Consider the following 20,685-nt stretch of genomic DNA (forward strand, 5'->3'; position numbering starts at 1 on the left):
GTCTACCAAAACAGACTGATAGACCCAAGCTCAAAAACCACCTTCACTGGCAGACCCCCGCCGCAGGCCTGCGAGAGAGCCTCTGCTTCCTTCTCACACCCCGCGGCATGTATCAGGCAGAGTTGCCACTAAAACAGAACCACGTGGCACACGTGCCTCGGCGCCTTTCCTGACCCTGTGTGGGCGTCCCCACGAGTCAGCACAGAGGACTTGGTGTCACTTTTTATGTCATATGTCTTCACTGCACAACAGGTGGTCACCAACCACGTCACTTTGCCTGGCCTCGGCCAGGCGTCCTCGCTGCCGGCCTGCTGTGAGTCACTCTGTACGTGCGCAGGTGATCACACCAGGAAGCAGGGAGACAGGGCAGGTGATGTCACACTGCTGTTTCCTGATGCAGCGAGACCCTGGAGGCGGTGACACGTAGGGATTTGGTCTGTCTGGAGTGGCGCTCGTTGAACACCACCCTTGACACGTGTGCACTCATTCACTCGGTCCTCGCTCACGGTGACAGTCTTGTTCCTCTTGGTGGTTATACCCCACGAAGTCACCAGAAACACAGTCTGGACACTGAGCCATCGCCCCGGAGAGAATCATGGGCCTGGGTTCCAGCCAGCCTTCCCGTGCCCAGTGACACTGCCCAAGGCCTGGCCTGGCCTTCTGTGTGCTTCTGGCATGCTGTTGGCCCCGGGCACTGGCCCCGGCCCATGGCGCCCAGCGAGGCTGACCACACTGGTGCTTTCTGTGAGATGCATCACTCCTTCTCCTACCCAGGATGCTGGAAGGCACTTCAGCCCTTGCCTGGGGGCTTTTTTAACAGTGGACATGCCAAAGAACACAGCAAGGTGGAGAAGCCCAGCGCTCCACAGGACACCCACGAGTGCACCACGCACAGTCGTAGGCAGCAGAGCACTGTGAGGGGGAAGCTGACCCTCCTGCGGGCTCAGCCGGAGCCCCAGCCCCAGACGGCCCCTCTTTCTTCCTGCTGTGCTGAAGGACGGCAGGAGTGTGTGCTACGGGGGATACAAATAAATTTCGTCACGAAGGCGAATCTGCAGATACAGACCTGGGACTCAGGACACCAGAGGGATGGACGGTGCCTCCTGACAGCAGCAATCACCAACCTGTGAGGAAGGACCCGCCAAAGGCTTTCCCGGAGGGGTCTAAACTCTGTAGGATGACAGCCGTCCAAGACTGGGAGTTTGTAGGACAGACACCTAAGGCTGGGAGTGAGGGTCAGCAAGGATTTTCTTTGCTGTTTTCATTTTTGATTCAACCTACTGCCCGACTGCTTTCCAAAAACACGCTAGGCATTCGCACCCCCCTGTGATGTCCAGAGGCTTCCGTCCTTGGGAGCACAAGTGCTTTACCTCAGTGTGGCCCCAAGGGTGTTAGAGGGTGCTGCATTGACAGTCGAGGGCCCATTTCCCCACTCACAGGGCGCTGGCTCCCTATCTATGGCGCAGATGACGGGGTTTTGTCCTCAGAAACTCCCCCCCACCCCCGGCTACCCCTTGAGAACTGTTTCCCGTGCCCCGATTTCTCTCCCCTGTTCTCTCTCAAACCCACTCTCCCAGTTCACCTGCCAATCAACCAAAATCGCTCTTCTCCAGCTTCCTGGGCTCACCCCCCCACACCCCTCCTCAAAGCCCCTTCGGCATCTGCCCTGGCCTTGGGCACGTGCCCTGGTTCCTGGTCTCCCTCCCAGCTCTTCCCTGCTTCCCTTGGTCTCCCTGACCTTGGACTAACCCTGGGGCCCCTCACTTCTCTGGTAAGAACTACCTCCTAGGTGACGCATCCAGACTCAAGGCCCTAAAAACCAGGCTCCGCTGAGAATCCTGCCAGGCCGACTGCACGCGGCGGGCTTGGCCTTGACCCCAGACTGCGCATCTGCCTGCCTCCCTGAAGCTCCCCTGGTGTCCAGAGGGCATCAGCATGCATACCCCAGCTCCTCCCCAACCCAGCTTCTGGTACCTTCCGCCTCCCCTCCAGGAGGAGCACCCATCCCTGGTGGCTGACTGCCTTATTTTCCTCACTCTGCTCTGCACGCCTCCTGTCCGGGGGGTCAGAAATTGTACCGGTTTCCAGTTGAGGCAGAACCGACCCCCACCCCGAGGCTGGGCACTGCTCTGGAGATGCTGCAGTGGACTTCTGGCTTTCCAGACCCTCACTGCCCGAGTGGCATCCGGTCCCACCACAGCCATCAGGGCCATCTCCTGGTGTGGAAGTCACTGCCCGGCTCCCACGGCTTCCCACCCCACTGGAGGAGAAGGCCAAGTGCGGGCCTGTAGGCACGGCCTGGCTGCCCTCTCCCAGCCTGTCCACCTCCGCCCACTCCGCCCGCCCCTCATGCCAGCCTCCACACCTGCCCAGGCCATGCAGGGCCCCCACCCTGAGCCTCCTTCCCTCTGGCCAGAATGTTCTGGTGCCCTCATCCTTTTAGATTTTCCTCAAACCCACCTCTAAGTGACGCCTCCTTGTCGCTCAACGGCCATAGGCAGAGAACAGAGAGCTTTGCCACCAATTTTCTATAATGACCTTTTCTGGGTTATGTACCAGACCAATCCTCATCTAAGACAAGACACATTTCACTCCTCCATCTTATATATCACCCAGCCTCACTAGATTGCAGGCTCCCCGAGACGAGAGTTACTTGTTTTAACCTTTATCTCAGCGAAATCTTGTGGTTTTCAACATACAGGTCTTGCCCATATTTTATTAAATTTATCTCTAGATTTTTAATGATTGATGTTTTGCACATATAAAACACACATGCATATTTTGATTTCAATGTGAATTCTCTATCATTAGTCTGCGGGAATATAGAACATTTTAGAAACTTGACTTTATATTCTGAAATTTTGCTAAATCTGTTTCATTAGGTTTTTTTTTTTTTTTTAAGATTCCTAAGAATTTTCTACTTAATGTATTTCTGTGGATGCTTTTCTCCTCTTCACCTCTGATCACCCTATCGTGCTGTAGAGAGGGCGGCTCCATCTGGGCAGTGGTGGGTGTGAAGACCCCTGTGCTCATCTGGGCTTGGGGAGGAGCGCCTGCTCACTGGTTCACATGGTACTAGTGGTGGACCTTCCCTGTGGATGCTTTGGTCAGGTTGGAGATGCTCCTCTCCACTTCCAGTGTGCTCTGAGTTTTTATGATAAACGTGTGTTGGATTTTCTCAAACAGTTCCTAATATTTTTGAGACGATCAGGCTTTTCTGCTTTTCAGTCTGCAGGCATTAGAAATGACACTGTTGGATCTTCCAGTGTTAAATGCACCTTGCACTCCTGGAGCGGATGTAGCCAGCCATGATGTAGCATCCTTTTATCTATGGTTGGATTCAACCTGCTCGCATTCCCTTGAGGATTTCTGCATCTGTGTGCATGAAGGAAAACTGTGGTTGTACTTTTTGGGTAATATCTTTGTTGGGTTTTCCTTTCAGAGTACTTCCTGACTTCAGAAATGGATTGGGAAGGATTTCCTCCTCTTCTCTAATTGTCCTGTATCTAAGTCCCCTTTCTGTGGCTGTAACAAAATACCTGAGACTGGATAATTTGTAAAGAATATAATTTTGTTGGCCTCACAGTTCTGGAGGCTGGGAAGTCCAAGAACATGGCACCAGCATCTGCTCAGGGTCTGGTGGGCTTCTTGCTGCACCGTGACGTGGCAGAGGGCACCATGTGGCAAGTCAGAGCAAGGGTGCTGGCTTTTGAACGTCCTCCTTGTCTTAAAAGGTCACTCGTTTTCTCTGGGGCCATCTCTCAGGACCTCGGTTGATGCCAATCACCACCCGTAGGCCTTTTCTTACTGGTGAACCCAAAGGACACATTCAAACCACAGTGTTCTCCACGTCCCTTAGAGCTGGGCTGATCTTCCTTAGTGGTTGGTGGGACTGGTCAGGAAAGCGGCCTGGGCCACTTCTCCTCGTGTGGAGCTTCAGCTAGTGACTTAGTGCATGAGCCTAGGGCTGTGCCCGTAAGAAGTTCTCCACTGGAGAGCCGCGGTCATGCCTGTCTTTCAGGAATTTCTCTATTTCTTTATCATTGACAAACTTACTAATATAAAGCTCTTCCAAATATCCTGAGATCCTTTTCATATCTGTAGTGATGGCTCTGGGTGGGAGCTGATGCTGCACCTCCATCTCCATCTAAATAAATGAAGGAGTAGAACCTCAGTGGAACACGCTGGGACACCAAGACTGACACCAAGAGGACTCCAGTGGAACCCGCAGGAGCACCACTTTCTGAGTAGAGCCAAGCCACCTGTTGGTGGTGCTGGCTGGGACCATGCCACCCGAGTTGGTGGGCTCCTCGAGGCCCTACAGCCACACACCCTGGCCTTCCCAGCCTCCAGGCCCCCGACGGCTAGGGACACTCGAGACTCAAGGTCCCCGTTTCCACCAAGCACCCCACACATTCAGGACTCTGAACTCAAGATCTACTTCCCAGGTGACCAGGGCTCAGCTTCGGGGTCTCCTGAGATGGTCCAGGAATATTTTTGTTTAGTTCTTCTTACTTTTCATTTTCTGGTTGGTTTGGAAGAACTCTCCATAGATTATCAACACTATCTTTTTATTTGTTGCCTGGATTTTTTTTTGCACATATTATCTGCCTTTTTAGTATTTGAAATTTTATAAGGTAAGTGAAATACAGCAGCCTCTTTTATCTTTTGGAGTACCCATTTTGATTAAAAAGTTCTCTATTTTTCACTAAACCAAATGACAGATTTTTCAAAGCAGTTGATCCTTTTATACAACTGGAATTTAATTTTTTGTCTTTATGAACTGTGAGCTCCTTGTGGATGAACTGTGGTGCTGGCCTGGCTGTCCGGCCATGTGTCCATTTCCCCCAAGCTCTTTGTATGTCAAATGGCCATCATGGGGGAGCCTACTTTAGGATTCTTCAGACTTTCACCACTCCGTGCTGTTTCTATGCAGAGTTGGACAGTGGGAAGCCTGGACTGCGGGTCCAGAAAGGCCAGTTCACAGCACTTACTCTGAGATTCTGAGGACTTCCTGACTTCTGGGGCCTCTGTACAGTGGAGGTGACCTGGGGCCTCTGCACCTACCAAGGCAGATGTGAGAGTTCCAAGGAGGGATCGTAACACCTGGGCACAGTGACAGCCTGGAAGTGAAATCTGTCATTGCTACCGAGCTGAGTGGGACGTCGATTATTTTCTCATTCCAGGTAAAAGAGCTCCTGGCTACATGCAGGTGACTATTCTTATACATAACAATTAAGATTATTTTTTCAAATGTTTGACACTAAAGGATTTTCAGATTTCTGATTAGGATTATATTAAGGTTTGATATCAACCTCAAGAGAGTTAGCATTTCAATATTATCTTGATATCTAAGACCATACTGCATCTTTACATTTTTTCAAATATTTAACAAGATTTTATAGTTTATTATAGTTCTTATGGTGTTCTTGTTGTTAGTATGTATCTTATATTCAGCCACATTAACAAATTTACTAAGTGTTTTTTAAAAATCTAATGTCTTTTGGATTTTCCAGGGATGGAATTATAGGAAAAGAAGATGTTTTTTTTTTTTTTTTCCTTTTCTTTTCTAGCTCTTATTCCACTTATTTGCAGAAACATCTTAGATCCTGAGGTGAGGGTGAGGTTCCCCCCAATAGCTGGCTGCATCTGAAACAGCTTTGGGTTTTGCCACTGGGATAGTTTTCACTGATGGTTGGTTCTTGGTAAATAAAGTACATCATATTTAAGTGGTTACTGATTCTGTCCTCATCCAGGGAACTTTCTGGAAGTTGCTGACAAGCTTCACCCATGCCCCTTCAGCACTAGCCATTAGATCATATGGATGTTCTGCTGTTTGTTGGTTGTAACAGTGTTTGTTGATTGACTTCCTGATGTTTAAATACGTTGTCATCGATTCATAGCATGGCCCCTGGTCAACAGGAAGAAGGGAGTGGGGGCTGGCGAGATTCTCAGTGATGGTGGCCACAGCCTGCCTCTGGCCCTTTATTCATCTAAAAACCATCTAGAAGTCCTGGGTGCCATTCCCAGTACTGCTTCCTGGTTGGTAAAGTAGAAAATGGGAAAGTGGGGTTGCTGTGGCTCCGGGAGGTGTCCAGGTGTTTCTGCCAAGCTCTCGCCAACCTGACAGCAGGATTCCTTGGGACTCAGCTGCAGCTGCCATCTCTGCATGAGGCTAACCTGACTCCACAGTTTGCATCTTGAGCCTGAGGGCAGTGAGCCGGTGGCTCCAGGAGTGATCCCGAGACAGCAGTGGGGGACCCGCAGGCAGGGACAAGGGACGGGAAGCTGTAGCATTCTCCCAGTTCAACGGCAGTCCTACGATAACAGAGGGGCCCTTTGTGCCATCGAGAGGTGACATCCAGTAGCCCCCCTTGTCCATGGTTTCACTTCCGGCACTTGCAGTTACCCATTCAACCATGGACTGAAAATGCTGAATGGAAAATTTCAAAAATCATTCATGTTTGAGACACTGTACTGTGAGATCTCTCACTTCCTGCTCCACGCCGCCGAGCGGTGAATCGCCCCTGTCCAGCGCGTCCGTGGTGTGTATGCCACCTGCCCAAGGCTCACTTAGCAGCCTCAGTGGTCAGACTGTGTTGGCACTGCAGCGCTCGTCCTCAGGGGACCCTTCTTTTACTAATAAGGGCCCCAAAGCAAAGAGCACTGGTGCTGGCCATGTAGATATGGCACAGAGCTGTAAGGGGCTTACTTGAAGGGAAAAGGTGACAGTTCTTGACTTAGCAAGGAAAGAAAAAAATCCAGTGCTGGATTTAGCAGAATCTTTGTTAAGAATGAATTTCTATCCATGAAATTGTGATAAAAGACACTGAAATTCATGCTGGTTTTGCTGCTACACTCAGGCTGCCTAAATTCTGGCCTTGGTGAGCTTAGGTAAGATGGAAACAACACTAAACAGAGGGCTTGGAGAGGTGAGGTTCCGGGCACCCTCTGGGGGTGCTGGAGTCCTCTGTGGACAGGGGCCGCGGTGGCTTGGAAGAGACAAAGCTGAGCTCAGTGATCAGGCTTCGGCTGCCAATTATGTGACTTAGAAATAAATTCTTTTGACCTCTTGTTTTCTGATCTGTCAAATAAGAATGACAGGCGTCGTGGCTCGCGGGATTCCTAAGGTCTTCCACGGAGTGAGCACCATGCGCAGGGTTTAGGACACGCTGCTCCATCGAGAGCACCCAGAACAGCTGGTGCACGCTGCCTCCAAGTGTGGCTTGCCCTCCACAATCTGCCACCACCCCTCATGAACACAGGCTCAGCCCCCAGGTGACCCCAGCACTGCGCCATCTCCCTTCCAGAAGGGGGCCAAGAGCTCCACGTGCCCTGGGTCCCCTCAAACCACTGCCTTAACTCGGGGCCCTTCTCTCCACTGGAGCAGCCCTGGGGGACTTCTGAACTGCCAACCTTCCCTTCTCTCAAATCTCCTTCATTTTCCTAAAACCCACTGAACTGTCCTGCTCAAAGCTGCTGTCCCTTCCGTTTGCTTTGCAGTAAAGTCTAGTAGCCACTAAGGTCCCTGAAGATGAATCCCGCCCTGGTCCTGGGCCTTGGAGCCACCAACCTCCACACGGCACCCCGTACCTCCCTGCCCGAGATATGAACCTCCCAGCCTCACACTCTGCCCCAAGGCCACGGGCCACTCATCCCTCAAGTTCAAGGACGGCTGAGCCACTGCACCGTGAGCCTGTGCAGGGGGTCAGCAGCCCTCTTCCTTCCCACGCAGGTCGGTCTCGGGGCACAGTGTACTCTAACGCAGAAAGATTGCCACAGTGCTTACTCCTCCCACACCCAGGCTGAAAGGTGCCCAGAGGTAGAAACTGTGTTCTGTCTCAATCGTCTCCACCCACCCAGAGCCTGGCTCCGAGGAGGCTTCCCTGGGTGTCCAGTGACGCGCAGCTGGTCAGGGGACTGACAGCTCACCACTGTGGCTGACAAGGACTGTTGCTGGGGCCAAGAAGAGGACCTGTACTTTCAGATCTCCTACAGATGACGTAGAAAGCAGTCTGCACACCTTCCAAAATTAAAGGACGGCCTGTGAGATGATAATTAGCATAACTACATGTAAGAAATACTCGTGTTTTCTGTTCTTTTAGTAAGAGAATTAGAAAATGAGAGAAAGAGAAAAAGAAAGAAAAAGGGGGAAAGAAAGGGGTCCTCGGGGACTCAGAAACAGCCACAGATTCAGTCGGTCACTCTGCGGCTTTGCACAGCGCGCCTGCGGCAAGGCTGGGTCTTCACGTGCCGGGGGCCATCAGAGCATTCCGAGGCAGCCTGGGCTGCAGGCTTGGCCCTCCCAGCTGCAGACCATGGGGTGCTCCCTGCTGCTGGGGGCTGGCTGTCCTGCCTGATCCCGGCATGTCCCTGCGGGGGAACTCAGGACCTCAGGAGCTGAAATGCAGCAGGCTGCCTGTCCCCACCAGGGGTGACGCCAGGCAGAGCTTCCTGTGCAGCCACCAGGCTCCGCACAGAACGGGGAGGGGCAGACCCGGGGCTTCCTTCTGCCAGCGCCACCTCACAGGGTAGAGAGCAGCAGCAGCAGCACGGAGCACTTCGTGGCCATTAAAGGAAGCAGAAGGGGTGGAATTCATGGAATTAAGGAGGTGGAATAAGCACGGCAGTCACTGGGTGGAGAGAAAACAGGGAAAGGGGCAGGAGACCTCAGGCTCCTGTCTGCTCCACCCGGAGCCCTCCGGAGAGGCGGCCCACTCCCAGCTCTCCTGGTAACAGTGGCCCAACCCTGTCGCTCTCTGGAAGGAGTCAGGCTAATTAGCTTTCAGAGACTGAGATAAAAATTCAAATTCTGTGTCTAATGATTATATGAAGTCAACGGCGGCGGCAGATATAAACCAGAGAAACGAACACTTTTTAAATGTTAATTTTGTGGTTAAAATAAGTGATGAACACAACTAAATTAGTCATTAAGACACAAAACGCAAGGACACTGACATCAGTTCAGTGGAATGCTTTTTCCCAATGGACTTACTTTCCGGCCCAGGGTTTCCACGACCATCTTACAGCTGACGCACAGTCATCCCTGGAAGAAGCTCATCTCTCTGAAACATGAGGCTCAATTTTACGAACCTGATTAATTGCTGAATGAATGGCACTGGACCAGCAATTATGGAAATGAGCACATTAGGAGATAACACACAGACTTTCTCTGCCCAGTGTGCCCAGGGGGGGCTCCGGGTTCACTTCCAGCCTTTCTGTAGATACTGATGATGCTCGCACTTGTCACCTGAGCTGTGCGCTATATTCTCCTTATTCCATATAAAATCACAAATATTCTTCCTAGCTACTATTTCAATGGCTGACCCATATTTTATCTGTTTTTTGTTTACTTGTCTTGTTTGCTGAGTCTCAGGCATTTTTACTTTCACACACAATGCTGCAACACTGTGCCTTTTAGATTATTGTGAAAATTTCCCTGGAGTGACTTGGAATGCATAAATATTTCTACTGCCCCTGAAATGAACAGCCACGCTGCCTTCCACACACCCAGCATGATTTAAACGATCCCGTGAACCACAGGATACACCTCTCCACTTCTCGTTGCCACTGGAATTATCAGTGAAGCGAGCACAAGAAGCCTCAGCACCTCAATCCAGATGGAGATTTGTTCTGGAACATTCCTGGTGGACCAACAGCATGGAAGGTGGGGCTCAAGCCCCAGTGTGTGTGGTTTCCTTTTCTAAGGAAAGCTGGGTCTGAATACTGACACAGTCTCCAAACACCACTCCAGACTCAAATACCTAAGTGTCAGGCAAAGGCTGAGCACTTCATCCTCCTGAGGAGTTGTGCTCCATGATGTTTCAGAAGAATCGGAGAGTGTTAAGTTCTATAAGAACTGCTGTCCCCATGAAACCCGATTAATTAACTTCAGCAAAGTATCTTCAGCCCAGTTTAAGGGCACTCCTACTGGAGAGAGTGGGAAGAAGGAAAGAAGGAGAAATCAGCAACAAAGAGGGACGAGAACCTTCAGGAATCCGGAGGCTGTGGGTCAAATGCTGGGGAAGAACAGAGGTACCAGAATAGCCAAAGCAATCCTTAGCAAGAAGAGTAAAGCAGGAGGCATCACAACACCAGAACTTAAACTATACTACAGAGCCATAGTAACAAAAACAGCATGGCATTGGTACCAAAATAGACATGAAGACCAATGGTACCATTGAGAAGACACAGAGACAAACCCACATAAGTACAGTTATCTCATAGTAGACAAAGGGGCCAAAAACATCCAGTGAGAAAAGACAGCCTCTTCAACAAATGGTGCTGGGAAAACTGGAAATCCATATGTAGCATCATGAAATTAAACCTGTATTTCTCACCCTGTACAAAAACTCAACTCAAGGTAGATCAAGGGCTTAGGCATTAGACCAGAGACCCTGTGGCTAACAGAAGAAAAAGCAAGCCCAAATCTATATTATGTCAGCTTAGGACCTGACTTCCTTAATAAGACTCCTAAAGTGTAAGAAGTAAAATTAAGAATCAATTAATGAGATAGATTCAAATTAAAAGGCTTCTTCTCAGCAAAGGAAACAATCAAGAACATGAAGAGAGAGTCTACAGAATGGGAAAAAAATCTTCACCACACACACCTCAGATGGAGCACTAATCTATACAAAGAACTCAATAAAGTTAACACCAAACAAACAAAGAAACAAAAAAACCAACCCAAATAACCCAATCAATGAATGGGCAAAGGAACTGAACAGACACTTCACAGAAGAACAAATACAATCAATCAACAAATATATGAAAAAATGCCTACCATCTCTAGCAATTAGAGAAATACAAATCAAAACTACTCTTTAAGATTTCATCTCACTCTAGTCAGAATGGCAATTATCAAGAATACACTAACAATAAATGTTGGCGAGGATGTGGGGAAAAGGCACACTCATACACTGCTGGTGGGACTGCAAGTTGGTGCAACCACTATGGAAAGCAGTATGGAGATTCCTCAGAAAAGTTGGAATGGAACCACCCTTTGACCCAACTACCTCACTCCTAGGTTTATACTCAAAGGGCTTAAAACCAGCAAATCATAGTGATGCAGCCACATCCCTGTTTACAGCAGCTTAATTCACAATAAATTATGGAACCAACCTACGTTCCCTTCATGGAATGGATGAATGGATAAAGAAAATGTGGGGGGCTGGGGCTGTGACTCAGCAGTAGAGTGCTCGCCTAGCACGCATGAGGCGCTGGGTTCGATCCCCTGCACCACATAAAAATAAACAAATAAAATAAATGTTAAAAAAAACTTAAAAAAAGAAAACGTGGTACATATACACAATGGAATATTACTCAGCCTTACAGAATAATGGAATGATGGCATTTGCCAGTAAGTGGATGGAACTGAAGAATATCGTGCTAAGCAAAATAAGTCAATTCCCCAAATACCAAAGGCCGAATGTTTTCTCTGATAGGCAGATGTTAATTCACAATAAGAGGAGGGGTACTAGGGAAGAATAGAGGTACTTTGGATTAGGCAGAGGGGAGTGAAGGGAGGGGAGGGGTATGAGGTAGGGAGGATAGTAGAATGCATCAGACACCATTACCCTACGTACATATGCAAGTACATGACCTGTGGGATCCTACATCATGTACAACCAGAAGAATGAGAATTATACTCCATTCATGTAAGATGTGTCAAATGCATTCAACTGTCATGGATAACTAATCAGAACCAACAAAAAAATACAAAAGGTCATATAACAAAGACCTGCTTATAATTGCTAATTTGTTGACAAGAGAGTCTACAGGACGTATGAAAATAAGATCACTTTAAGTTGGACATTTCAATTACTTTGTAAGTAAGAACGAAACATGATGTCCAGGAATTCCTAGGACATCAAATGTGGGTTCGAGGGGAAGCTGGGTTGGGTTTGACTGATTTGGTTGTTGAGATCCGCCTCTTGCCATCAGTCCCAGCTTTGACAAACCCCCTCCCTCTGGAGAGCCGCCTCACCCAGCCCACAGGAAGGGCTGTTACCCTGCTACCGCGGCCTGGACCTGCGGGCTGCCGTGCCAGCAGTGCCCTTGGTGTGTGCCTGTGGCCCTGGCCCTCCTCTGGGTCTTGCGTAGAGCCGCAGCACCCACGCTGCCGGAGTCCTGAGCCCGCCCAGTGCAGCCGTCTGAACCCTCCCGTGGCCTGGGTGGCCTTCCAGCACGCGCACACACCTCACATCAGTCTTACAGCACCCCTAGAGGCAGGACGGGGGTGTCCTGACCTTACACAACTGCCCAAAGTTCTGCTGTCCCTGAGCAGAGGACAGTTCTAGCCGGGAGGTGGAGCAGAGCTGAAGGTCACCACCTGTGCTGATGGTGCCTCCAATCCTTTCTCACGTGGATGCTCCTAGAAATCTGATAACATCCACCCAGAGCCCAGAGGAACTTTGTCCCCAGCACTGTCTCTTCTTTGGGCTCATCCAGTTTCCCTAAAAATCATCTATTCCCCGCTGCAGTCCTGGCTTCTCTCTCCCTGTGAGAAGGCGTTTAAGCCTCAGCCACCTGGCCTCCCTGGCTGTGATATCGTGTGTGGCCCCCCACCCGTGCGTGTTAGTAAACCCACCAGATTTCCCACTTGCTGGTCTGCCAGTTCATCTCAGCAGACTCAAGTATCGGCTTCAGAGGGAAAGTCTGAACTTGCCCCAGGATGCTGGGACAGGGTCCACTTCCAGAAAACAATATAAAAAGCAAAAGCATTCCAGGAAAGCGTGAGTGGTGCGTTGTGATTGCAGAGTGCGACAGGTGCCTGCACAGGCCTCGCCGTTCAGACTGTGCGACTATTTAATGCTTCCACCCTTGAGACGCAGGAGAGGACAGCTGGGTCAAGAGGTTCAGTCGGAAGCATGGGTCAGGGAAGGCAGGGGTCACCCATGTCAGCACAGCGCTCGGCATCGGCCCCTGCTGCACCGTCCTGGGGTGTCCACCGCTCTCTGCTGGGCTTCCCTGCATCCCTCCCACCCAGCTGCCTGGCCAAGGAGTTAGAAGGGGCTGGGGACACAAGAACTTGGGGACATGAAGTCATCGACCGTGGGAACCACCTGTTTGTATCAGCTGAGGAGGAGAATGAGATCAGCAGGACCACAGGGAAGATTTCAGAAGCCTGCAGACCCCAGAACGTCCAACGCCTTTGCCACTTGCTACAGGCTGTTTTATAAACCACAGTGAACATCACGGTTGGCCTCGGGGGCTCAGGTCACCATAACACCTGGATGATTCTTCCTGTGGTGTCTTCCAGTCCCAGATGGGGGACCCCCCCAGGTCTCTAGGTGTCTGATTCATAGCAGAGCCAATTTATGATCATTCTGACTCAGAATCCCGGTCTGTATCAGTTTACTGCTTTTCACGTAGATTTAACCTTGGTCTCTTCCTGTGAATTCCTCATTGTCTCAGACAAGAAAATGGTCAACCCCCAAAAGCAGATTTACTTCTTCCGATACTCAGTATAAGCATATCATAAACAGCCAAAAAAAAAAGTTGATTTTCTTTAAATTGATCTACTTTAGTACATAACTTCAGTTAATGGTCCTAATGTTTTTACACATGAACCCAAAATCTTAATGACATTTGAAATCCTGGGGGAAAAAAGCTCTCCCAGACCCTAAGGCAGGGGTACCCTGGTTGACTTGGCACTTGTTTTAAGATAAAGATCTCACTTAACATCATCAGGTACAGTCACAGGGCTTCAGTTAATGCTCCCTGTGCACGAGGACACGTCTCTCTCTTTAAATGAAGGTTCTCTGGAAATACTCTGTAGGCATTATTGCATTGTTCTGTAAACGTGTAAAAGCCTCAGGGCTTTATCTCCCAATTATATTTGATATGCAGTGCTTGCTTCTAACACCTGCAGAGAGAGTCCCGGACGCTGGAGGAAACAGCTTTCATCTTATTAAATTAATGTCATTTCAATTTCACATTATCTTTAGTTGCTCAGCCTGTAGTATTACAAGTTTATTGCTTCTCCTTGGCTATACTAAAACGGGAAACCCAAAGTCATTTTCTGCTTTATTGACTTGCAGCAGGAAAAAAACTCTGGAATTATCCTGGTTATTAGAGAGAGTACTTACAATTTTTTTGCCTTCTATTAACACTGTAGAGTCATTTGTTTCGACGTTCCGCAGTATCACGGTGCCTTCCCGTTCTCTGTAGATGAATTCTTTATCTACAGGGAAGGAAATAAGAGAGAGTCATGAACCATCAACCAACTCGCCTCGGCTTCTGATGGACACTTACATGAAATGAACGATATGGTTCTGGATGATATGCAGCTTTTTATCCACAGGCCCTTCAAGTGCAGAGAGTGGGTCCCTCTCTGCTAGCATAGTCTCTACGATCCTTCTCTCTGAGCCCTTCCTGCCCTCCAGGAGAAAGGCACCAGCACTACGTGCACACATTCTGTGGAAGGTGCTAGAATGTTCTTGGGCAAGAACTGCACAGTGGACATTGAGTAGATGAAGAATTCATGTTCCACAGGGTGGAAGCAGAAGTGGAGGGACTCATCTACTGTAGCTGAGACCTGCACTGAACCTGCCCGTGCACCCGTGCTCTGCAGGACTGGATCTCCCCTGGCCACAGCCTCTTCCTGCAATTCCGGGAGGTTCTGAACGTTCTGCTACCATGAACACCTGGAACCTACACATCATCCTGTCAGTGGATCCAGTATTTTTCATATAATTAACCAAGATTTCAGTTATTCCCTTAGAAAATTAATAAACCCATAGTAAATAGTGTGGCGTGTGGATGTGTGTGCAAACACCTGTGGTGCATGGGAAGGTAGAGTTCTGAAAGTGGACGGGGGGAGAGGCAGGGCAAGCCTGGGTAGAAGGAAAGACATCTTCCTGAGCAGAGCGGGAGCTGTGGGCCAGGCTGAAGGCAGAGGTCTTTCACACTGAGAGCTGCCAAGGAGAAAGGCCGAGCAGACTGGGTTAACCCAAGAGAACAGCAATTAGGAGTCCAGAACACTTAGAAGGAAAAGGAAAACCCGCTCACAAAGGAGTATGTGCACCATCCTGGTTCTAGACGCTCCACCTGAGCTTTATGTAAGTCACGTTTGGCTCAGCAGAGGCTCGGGTGGAATTGTGCCCACTGATTCTTCTGGTTAGTACTTTCAGGTACAAATCTAATGAGTCCTGCTCCCTTTCCCCTTGAGAAAATGCACTGAGATGCTCTTGTCTGCAGAGGACGGTTCACTCATTTCAGTGAAGCTACCCTTATACAACAACTTGTTGATTTCTGATTTGGAAGGCCCGTAAGAGTCAGTTGGTTAGTTTCACAGGAAAGTTGCAAAAAAATAAAAAAGGAAAGAAAGAAAGATTTTTAAGAAGGCTGCTCCTCCATCTGCATAGCACTTTATCCAGCGCTATCATGCTGCATTTCTAAATCTCAAGCCTGCCTTCCGATGAAGAGGTCCTCCCACCAAGTCCTCGAGAAGTCCCAAGCTCTCTGCTGTCACCACCCCTCCTGGCACCAACCACACTGCATTAGCCGTGACTTTTAAGATTGCGTGATCGTGGATGTGCATGAAACAACTGTTACAAAGAGGAACCAGAGGTACCACTAAGGAGCAGAACAAGATTCTGTGCGTCTTCTCCCTCTGGGCTTCTGAAGCACATGGTTCCCTGACCCTCTTCACACACTCACCTGTCCCTACATGGCAAGCTGCTCAGTTCTGCTTGCCTTTGGGTTTTAATCTCTTTTAGTGCTGGGGATGGAACCCCAGGGCTGCACGCATGCTGGGCAAGTGCTCTGCCTCGGAGCCACAGCCAGCCCGTTTCACTTGCATTTGAGCTTAGTAATGCGGTATTTGCTGTAAGCAGTCCTCATTAATCTCCATTAGTTTCTGTCGGGTGCGCTCTAGGTCTTCGCAGTGCACGGTGTTGGAGTTCCTGTATTACAATGGACGTCCATCACTGCTAGTTCTATTATTATGACTAATGCTTCTGCCATGAACATTTTTCTTCACATATTTTGTACAAATGTGTGTCTTTTCCAGGGCTATCTAGACGTGTGCCTGGAGGGGCAGTGGCAGGTCGTAGGGAGTGTGAACGCCTGGCTTTTCAAGTCACTTTCCAGAGTGGCCGTGGCAGTTGAACTAGCATGGACAGTGTGAAGCGCTCCCGTGGTTCACGTCCTCTCCAAATTAAGAAAGCTCTAAGGCTTTCTTACTTTGTGTCAATACAGTAGGTGCAAAATGGTCTTATTGTGAATGACTTTGAGACTTTTCAGATATTTCTTTGCTATTTTTATTTCTTAGTTTGGAAATTCCTGGTTTATTTGTCTATTTTTTTTCTGTTGAACTGTTTTTATCTTATTGATTTTTATGGATTTTTTTTATACATTATACATGACACTTTTATTACTTTTATGTGTTAAAAATGTCTTTTCTTAGCTGGAGTTTTCATTTTCTTTATGAAATATTTGGATCAGTAGAAAATTTTAATATATACCAAAATTTTATGATCTTTTATTGTTAGTGTTTGATCTACCCTATTTAAGAAACCAAATCCTTTCCTGTTTCAAGATCATAAAGATATTCCTCTGAATTTTTTCTGAAACAATTTTGATCATTACTTTCAAAAACCAGGATTTGGCTCATTGGGAAATGACTTGCATATGTGGTGAGAGCCCGGGATCTAATGCCACCTGTTTATGCATGTAACTATTTGTCCCAAGACACTTTGAGAAGGTCAATATTCTCTCAGTAAAAACCAATGTGACCACAAACCTCAGGCCATTGGTGCAGAACTGATAAGGAGAGGGTCAGAGGGGACCTCTGATTCACTCCCGTGCTGGGTAAGTAAGTCACCCAGTAAGTCACCCCTGAGCTTGACACCAGCTGTGAGTGCTTCCCAGGTGAACTTAATAAGTTGAGCATGTTCCTGTTCATTGCTACATTATTGGGTTTTTATCATGGAAGGTTGCTGACTATTTTTAAATGATTTTTCCACAGCAACTGAAGACATCACATGGACTTCCATTAGTATGGTGAGCTGAAGACCCTGGATTTTCAGGTGGTAGGCTGGCCTTGTGTCCCAGGATAAGGATGGACCATGCAGCGTAGCGCAGTGTTGGTCCCGACCTGCTGTATTCTGCATCTACCATGATGAGGTGAGTTGGTCTTAGTTCTTAGTTCTTCTTTTCCTTAGGATTTTCTTTTTCTTTTCTTTCTTTTAAGTCTGTTTTGGACTTGGAATATCACTGGCTTCATAAACTGAGTTGGGAAGTGCTCTATCCTACTCTATTTTTGGAAAGAATGTATTTTGGATTTGCATATTTCCACCTTAAATATTTGATAGAATTTATTAGTGATGCCAACTGAGCCTGCAGTTTTCTTTGTGGAGAGGTTTTTAATTAACACTAAAGTGCTTCAGTTGGCACAGAGCTATTTGAGTCTCACATTTATTCTTAAGTCTATTTTGATCACATGAGGCCGTCCAGGAACTTGTCTGCCTCTACAGGTCGTAACGTTTTAGCAGCTAAAGGACAGACGTTTTCTTTCCTACCCACAGCTAAGCTGGCCCTGGAGCACCCGTGACAAAGGCCAGACTACAGGGAAAGCACACGTACTTGTTTAACGTAAGTTTCATTGACACAGTGTGACATTGACACCCTTCCTTCAGAAATGAAGACCAAAAGAAACAGGGAAACTATGTGCTGTGGTTTAGATATAAGGTGTCCCCCAAGCCCCTGTGTCAGCCTAGGCTTGTTTATGAAGCCAGATTTACAGATAGGTAGTCAGTGTAGCTAGGTAAATCGGGTCTAATATCGAGTAAGATAAATAAAATGGAGACCATTATCGAGAATGGAGTCCAGGAAAGCAGAGCAGCACTTGAGGAAATTGAAATGTTAATGTCCCCAAGGCCCAGAACCCATCCTAAGGAACTGTTCATGAAGCAGCTCCCAGCAAACAGGGGAGTGCTAATCAAAAGCCACCCCAGGCCCTTCCTGCCCAGATGACTCCTCCAGCCCACCTATCTCCCACCTTTTGGGCCTTCCCACCTGCTTTGTATCACTGCAAGATAAAGGGGAACAAAGGTCAGGAGTGTGGGAAGACTAAGAGAAGACCTTAGCTATAACAGAGGGAAGACCTCTCCCTTCCACGGATTCCCCCTTTGGGTCCCCTTCGTCCTCTGGGGAGAAGGCTTTCTGCTGTCCTTTAATAAAGCTTCTGCTTTCCACCCTACACTTGCCTCGGCGTGCTCCTCTGGTGTCATACTCAGCATTCGGGGAAGCAAGGACTGTCACTGGTCAACAGCGGGAACCTTTGGAGGGGAGCTGTTTCGACCATGAGAGCCGCAACCCAATCAGTGAGCCCAAGTCTGGTGGACTGTGTGGTAACCGCAGGCGGCTGGGTGTGGAGGGAAGAGTGGGTGCTTCCTCCCTGTGGCCCTGTTCCCTGTCCCTCTGCTCCCCAACCACCATGTCTTGAGCAACTTCCCTCTGCCCTGCCCTTCCCATGATGTACTGCCTCCACTTGGGCCCAGAGCAATGGACTTGGCTGACCAAAGACTGAACCTCTGACCCAGGAATCAAAATAAACTTCCCTTCCCTGGGTTGTTCTTGTCAGGAGTTCTGGTCACAGCAGGAAAGGCTGGCTCACACACTGTGCGTCTTTACACCCAGGTTTCGTGCGCGTGTGACTGGACAAAGGGGGTGGGACCCACAGGTCACACCCAGGGAGCACAGCGAGGCCTTGTTCAGAGTCCTCCCTGTCCCTGTGACTCTGGACAGAAGTGTTCCCTTTCCTTTCCTCTGGGTGGGGAAGCCACCTGCGGATGGGCCTCACCGCCTGGTTCACAGGAAGTCAGAGTCCTTCCGGGGCCTGCTTCAGAGGAGAAGAGCAGAGGGTCTGGAGGCCCTGCTTCCGCTCTGTGCCACGTTCTGGGGCGTCTTCACACTCCACGTTGTACGCTCTGTTCTTACTACTGTTTTGTCATCTTTATGGTGGGTAACAGGTTGGGCTTTAGGTGAGCAGGGTCCGCAGTGGTGTCCCTACTTTCTTTCCTGAAGTGTTAGTTTGTGTCTTCTTCTTTTTTAATCAAACTAGACAGATGTTTAGCAGTTTTGTTGACCATTTCAAAGAACAAGGTTTGGGTATCACTTGTATTTTTTCTGTATTCTACTTCAGGGAATTATGTTCTTCTCCATTCATCCCTTCTCTTTGCTTTGGCTTTAAACTCTCTTCTTTTTCTACCTTGTTAAGGTGGAGGCCTAGGTCTTTTGTGTATTTTCCGTCCTTTTAAGTAAAACTATTGAAGCTAACAATCTCCCTTATGGATGACATTATCTCCATCTCACAAATTCTGATCTGCTGCATTCTGTGGTTACTCAGTCTACACTACCTAAAGTGATCTCCAGATTTTAGGTCATCTCTATATCAAAATTCCATGGCATTTTTCACAGAAATAGAAAAAACAAAACAAAACAAAACAAAACTTTAAATTTGTGTGAAACCAAGGGACCCAAAATAGCCAAAATCATCTTGGGCAAAAAGCAATCACACTTCCTCATTTCATAACATGTTGATTGATTATAATCAAAACACCATGATGTCAGTATAAAATGGACATGTGAACCAGGGCCCAGGAAAGAAGTCCCAGAAACACACCCACACACTTAAGGTCAACTGCTTTCCCACAAAGGGGCCAAGAACACACAGTAGGGATAGGACAGTCTCTTAACAAGTGATATTGGATATCAGATGCAGAAGAATGAAACCGGATCCTTATAAAATCATATAAAACCCAACTCACAATGAGTTGAAGTCTCAATTTAAACCCTGAAACTGTAAACTGCTAGGGAAACACACAGGGAGGTCCCTGACATGGGGAGAGGCAGTGAGTGTCTTGGGTGACACCTGAAGACGCAGGCAACCAGAACAAGAGTGGTAACGGGTGGGTGGAGCTGAGCCGTCTCCCCGTACCTGCTGGGGACCATCCTGTATACCTCTGACCTTCTCGTGAAATATGGACATCTGTCCAGCGGTCAAGTCCCCCCGCCCGCTGTTGTAGCTGCTATGTAGACTGTGCCAGCACCCTCTGCATGTTCTGCAGGACAGCTATCATCATCATTTTTGTTTGTAACAGATCGTGGTTTATAAAGGGATTGAGGTGAAAGTCAAAAAGGAAAAACAGAAGCTTTGCTTTTGCTTTGGGAATCAGCCTCTTGAGAAGGTTCTCTTAGAAGTTCTGTGGTCTGGACCCTCCAGCAACGCCCTTGTTTATCTCTGACTCATCTGGAAGTGGCTTCATTTAACCTTCGTTCCTGAAGGATTCTCTGAATACAGATTTCCGGACTGACAGGGTTTTCTTTTGTTTCCCTTTTAGCATTTTTGAAATTTTGTTCCACTCTCTTCTGGCCACCACAGTTTCTAAGGAGAAGTTGGCATCAATGGAACTGTTATTTCCAGGGATTTTATCCCATTTTTGTTTTGCTGCTTTTGAGGTTTACTGGTTGCTCTGGGTTTTCAACAATGGAATAGGGAGTCCTTCGGATTGGGCTTTCTGTGGGCTCTATTTGCTGTTCACTGAGCATCTTGTATCTGAAAATGTCTGTGTTTTAGCACATTTCCAGCCATTGACTTGACAAGTGTCTTCTGTCTGTCCCTTGACCCGTGTCCTCTCCTCTGGTGTTCCGATTACTCAAGTGTTGAGTCTGATGTCA

The 20,685-nt window shown here is 48.2% G+C and overlaps 1 protein-coding gene across 2 annotated transcripts in view; it reads right to left on the reverse strand.

Annotated features, from left to right (window-relative positions):
- Positions 1-20,685, reverse strand: part of Dpp6 (dipeptidyl peptidase like 6) — a 624,061-nt gene that overhangs the window by 225,426 nt on the left and 377,950 nt on the right. For both annotated transcript variants that reach the window (XM_027943387.2, XM_071610694.1), the window contains exon 4: positions 14,091-14,185. In XM_027943387.2, coding sequence (XP_027799188.1) covers positions 14,091-14,185 — 95 coding nt within the window. The remainder of the gene's footprint in view (positions 1-14,090; positions 14,186-20,685) is intronic.

Source organism: Marmota flaviventris, chromosome 1, assembly GCF_047511675.1.
Source record: "Marmota flaviventris isolate mMarFla1 chromosome 1, mMarFla1.hap1, whole genome shotgun sequence".
NCBI lineage: Eukaryota > Metazoa > Chordata > Mammalia > Rodentia > Sciuridae > Marmota > Marmota flaviventris.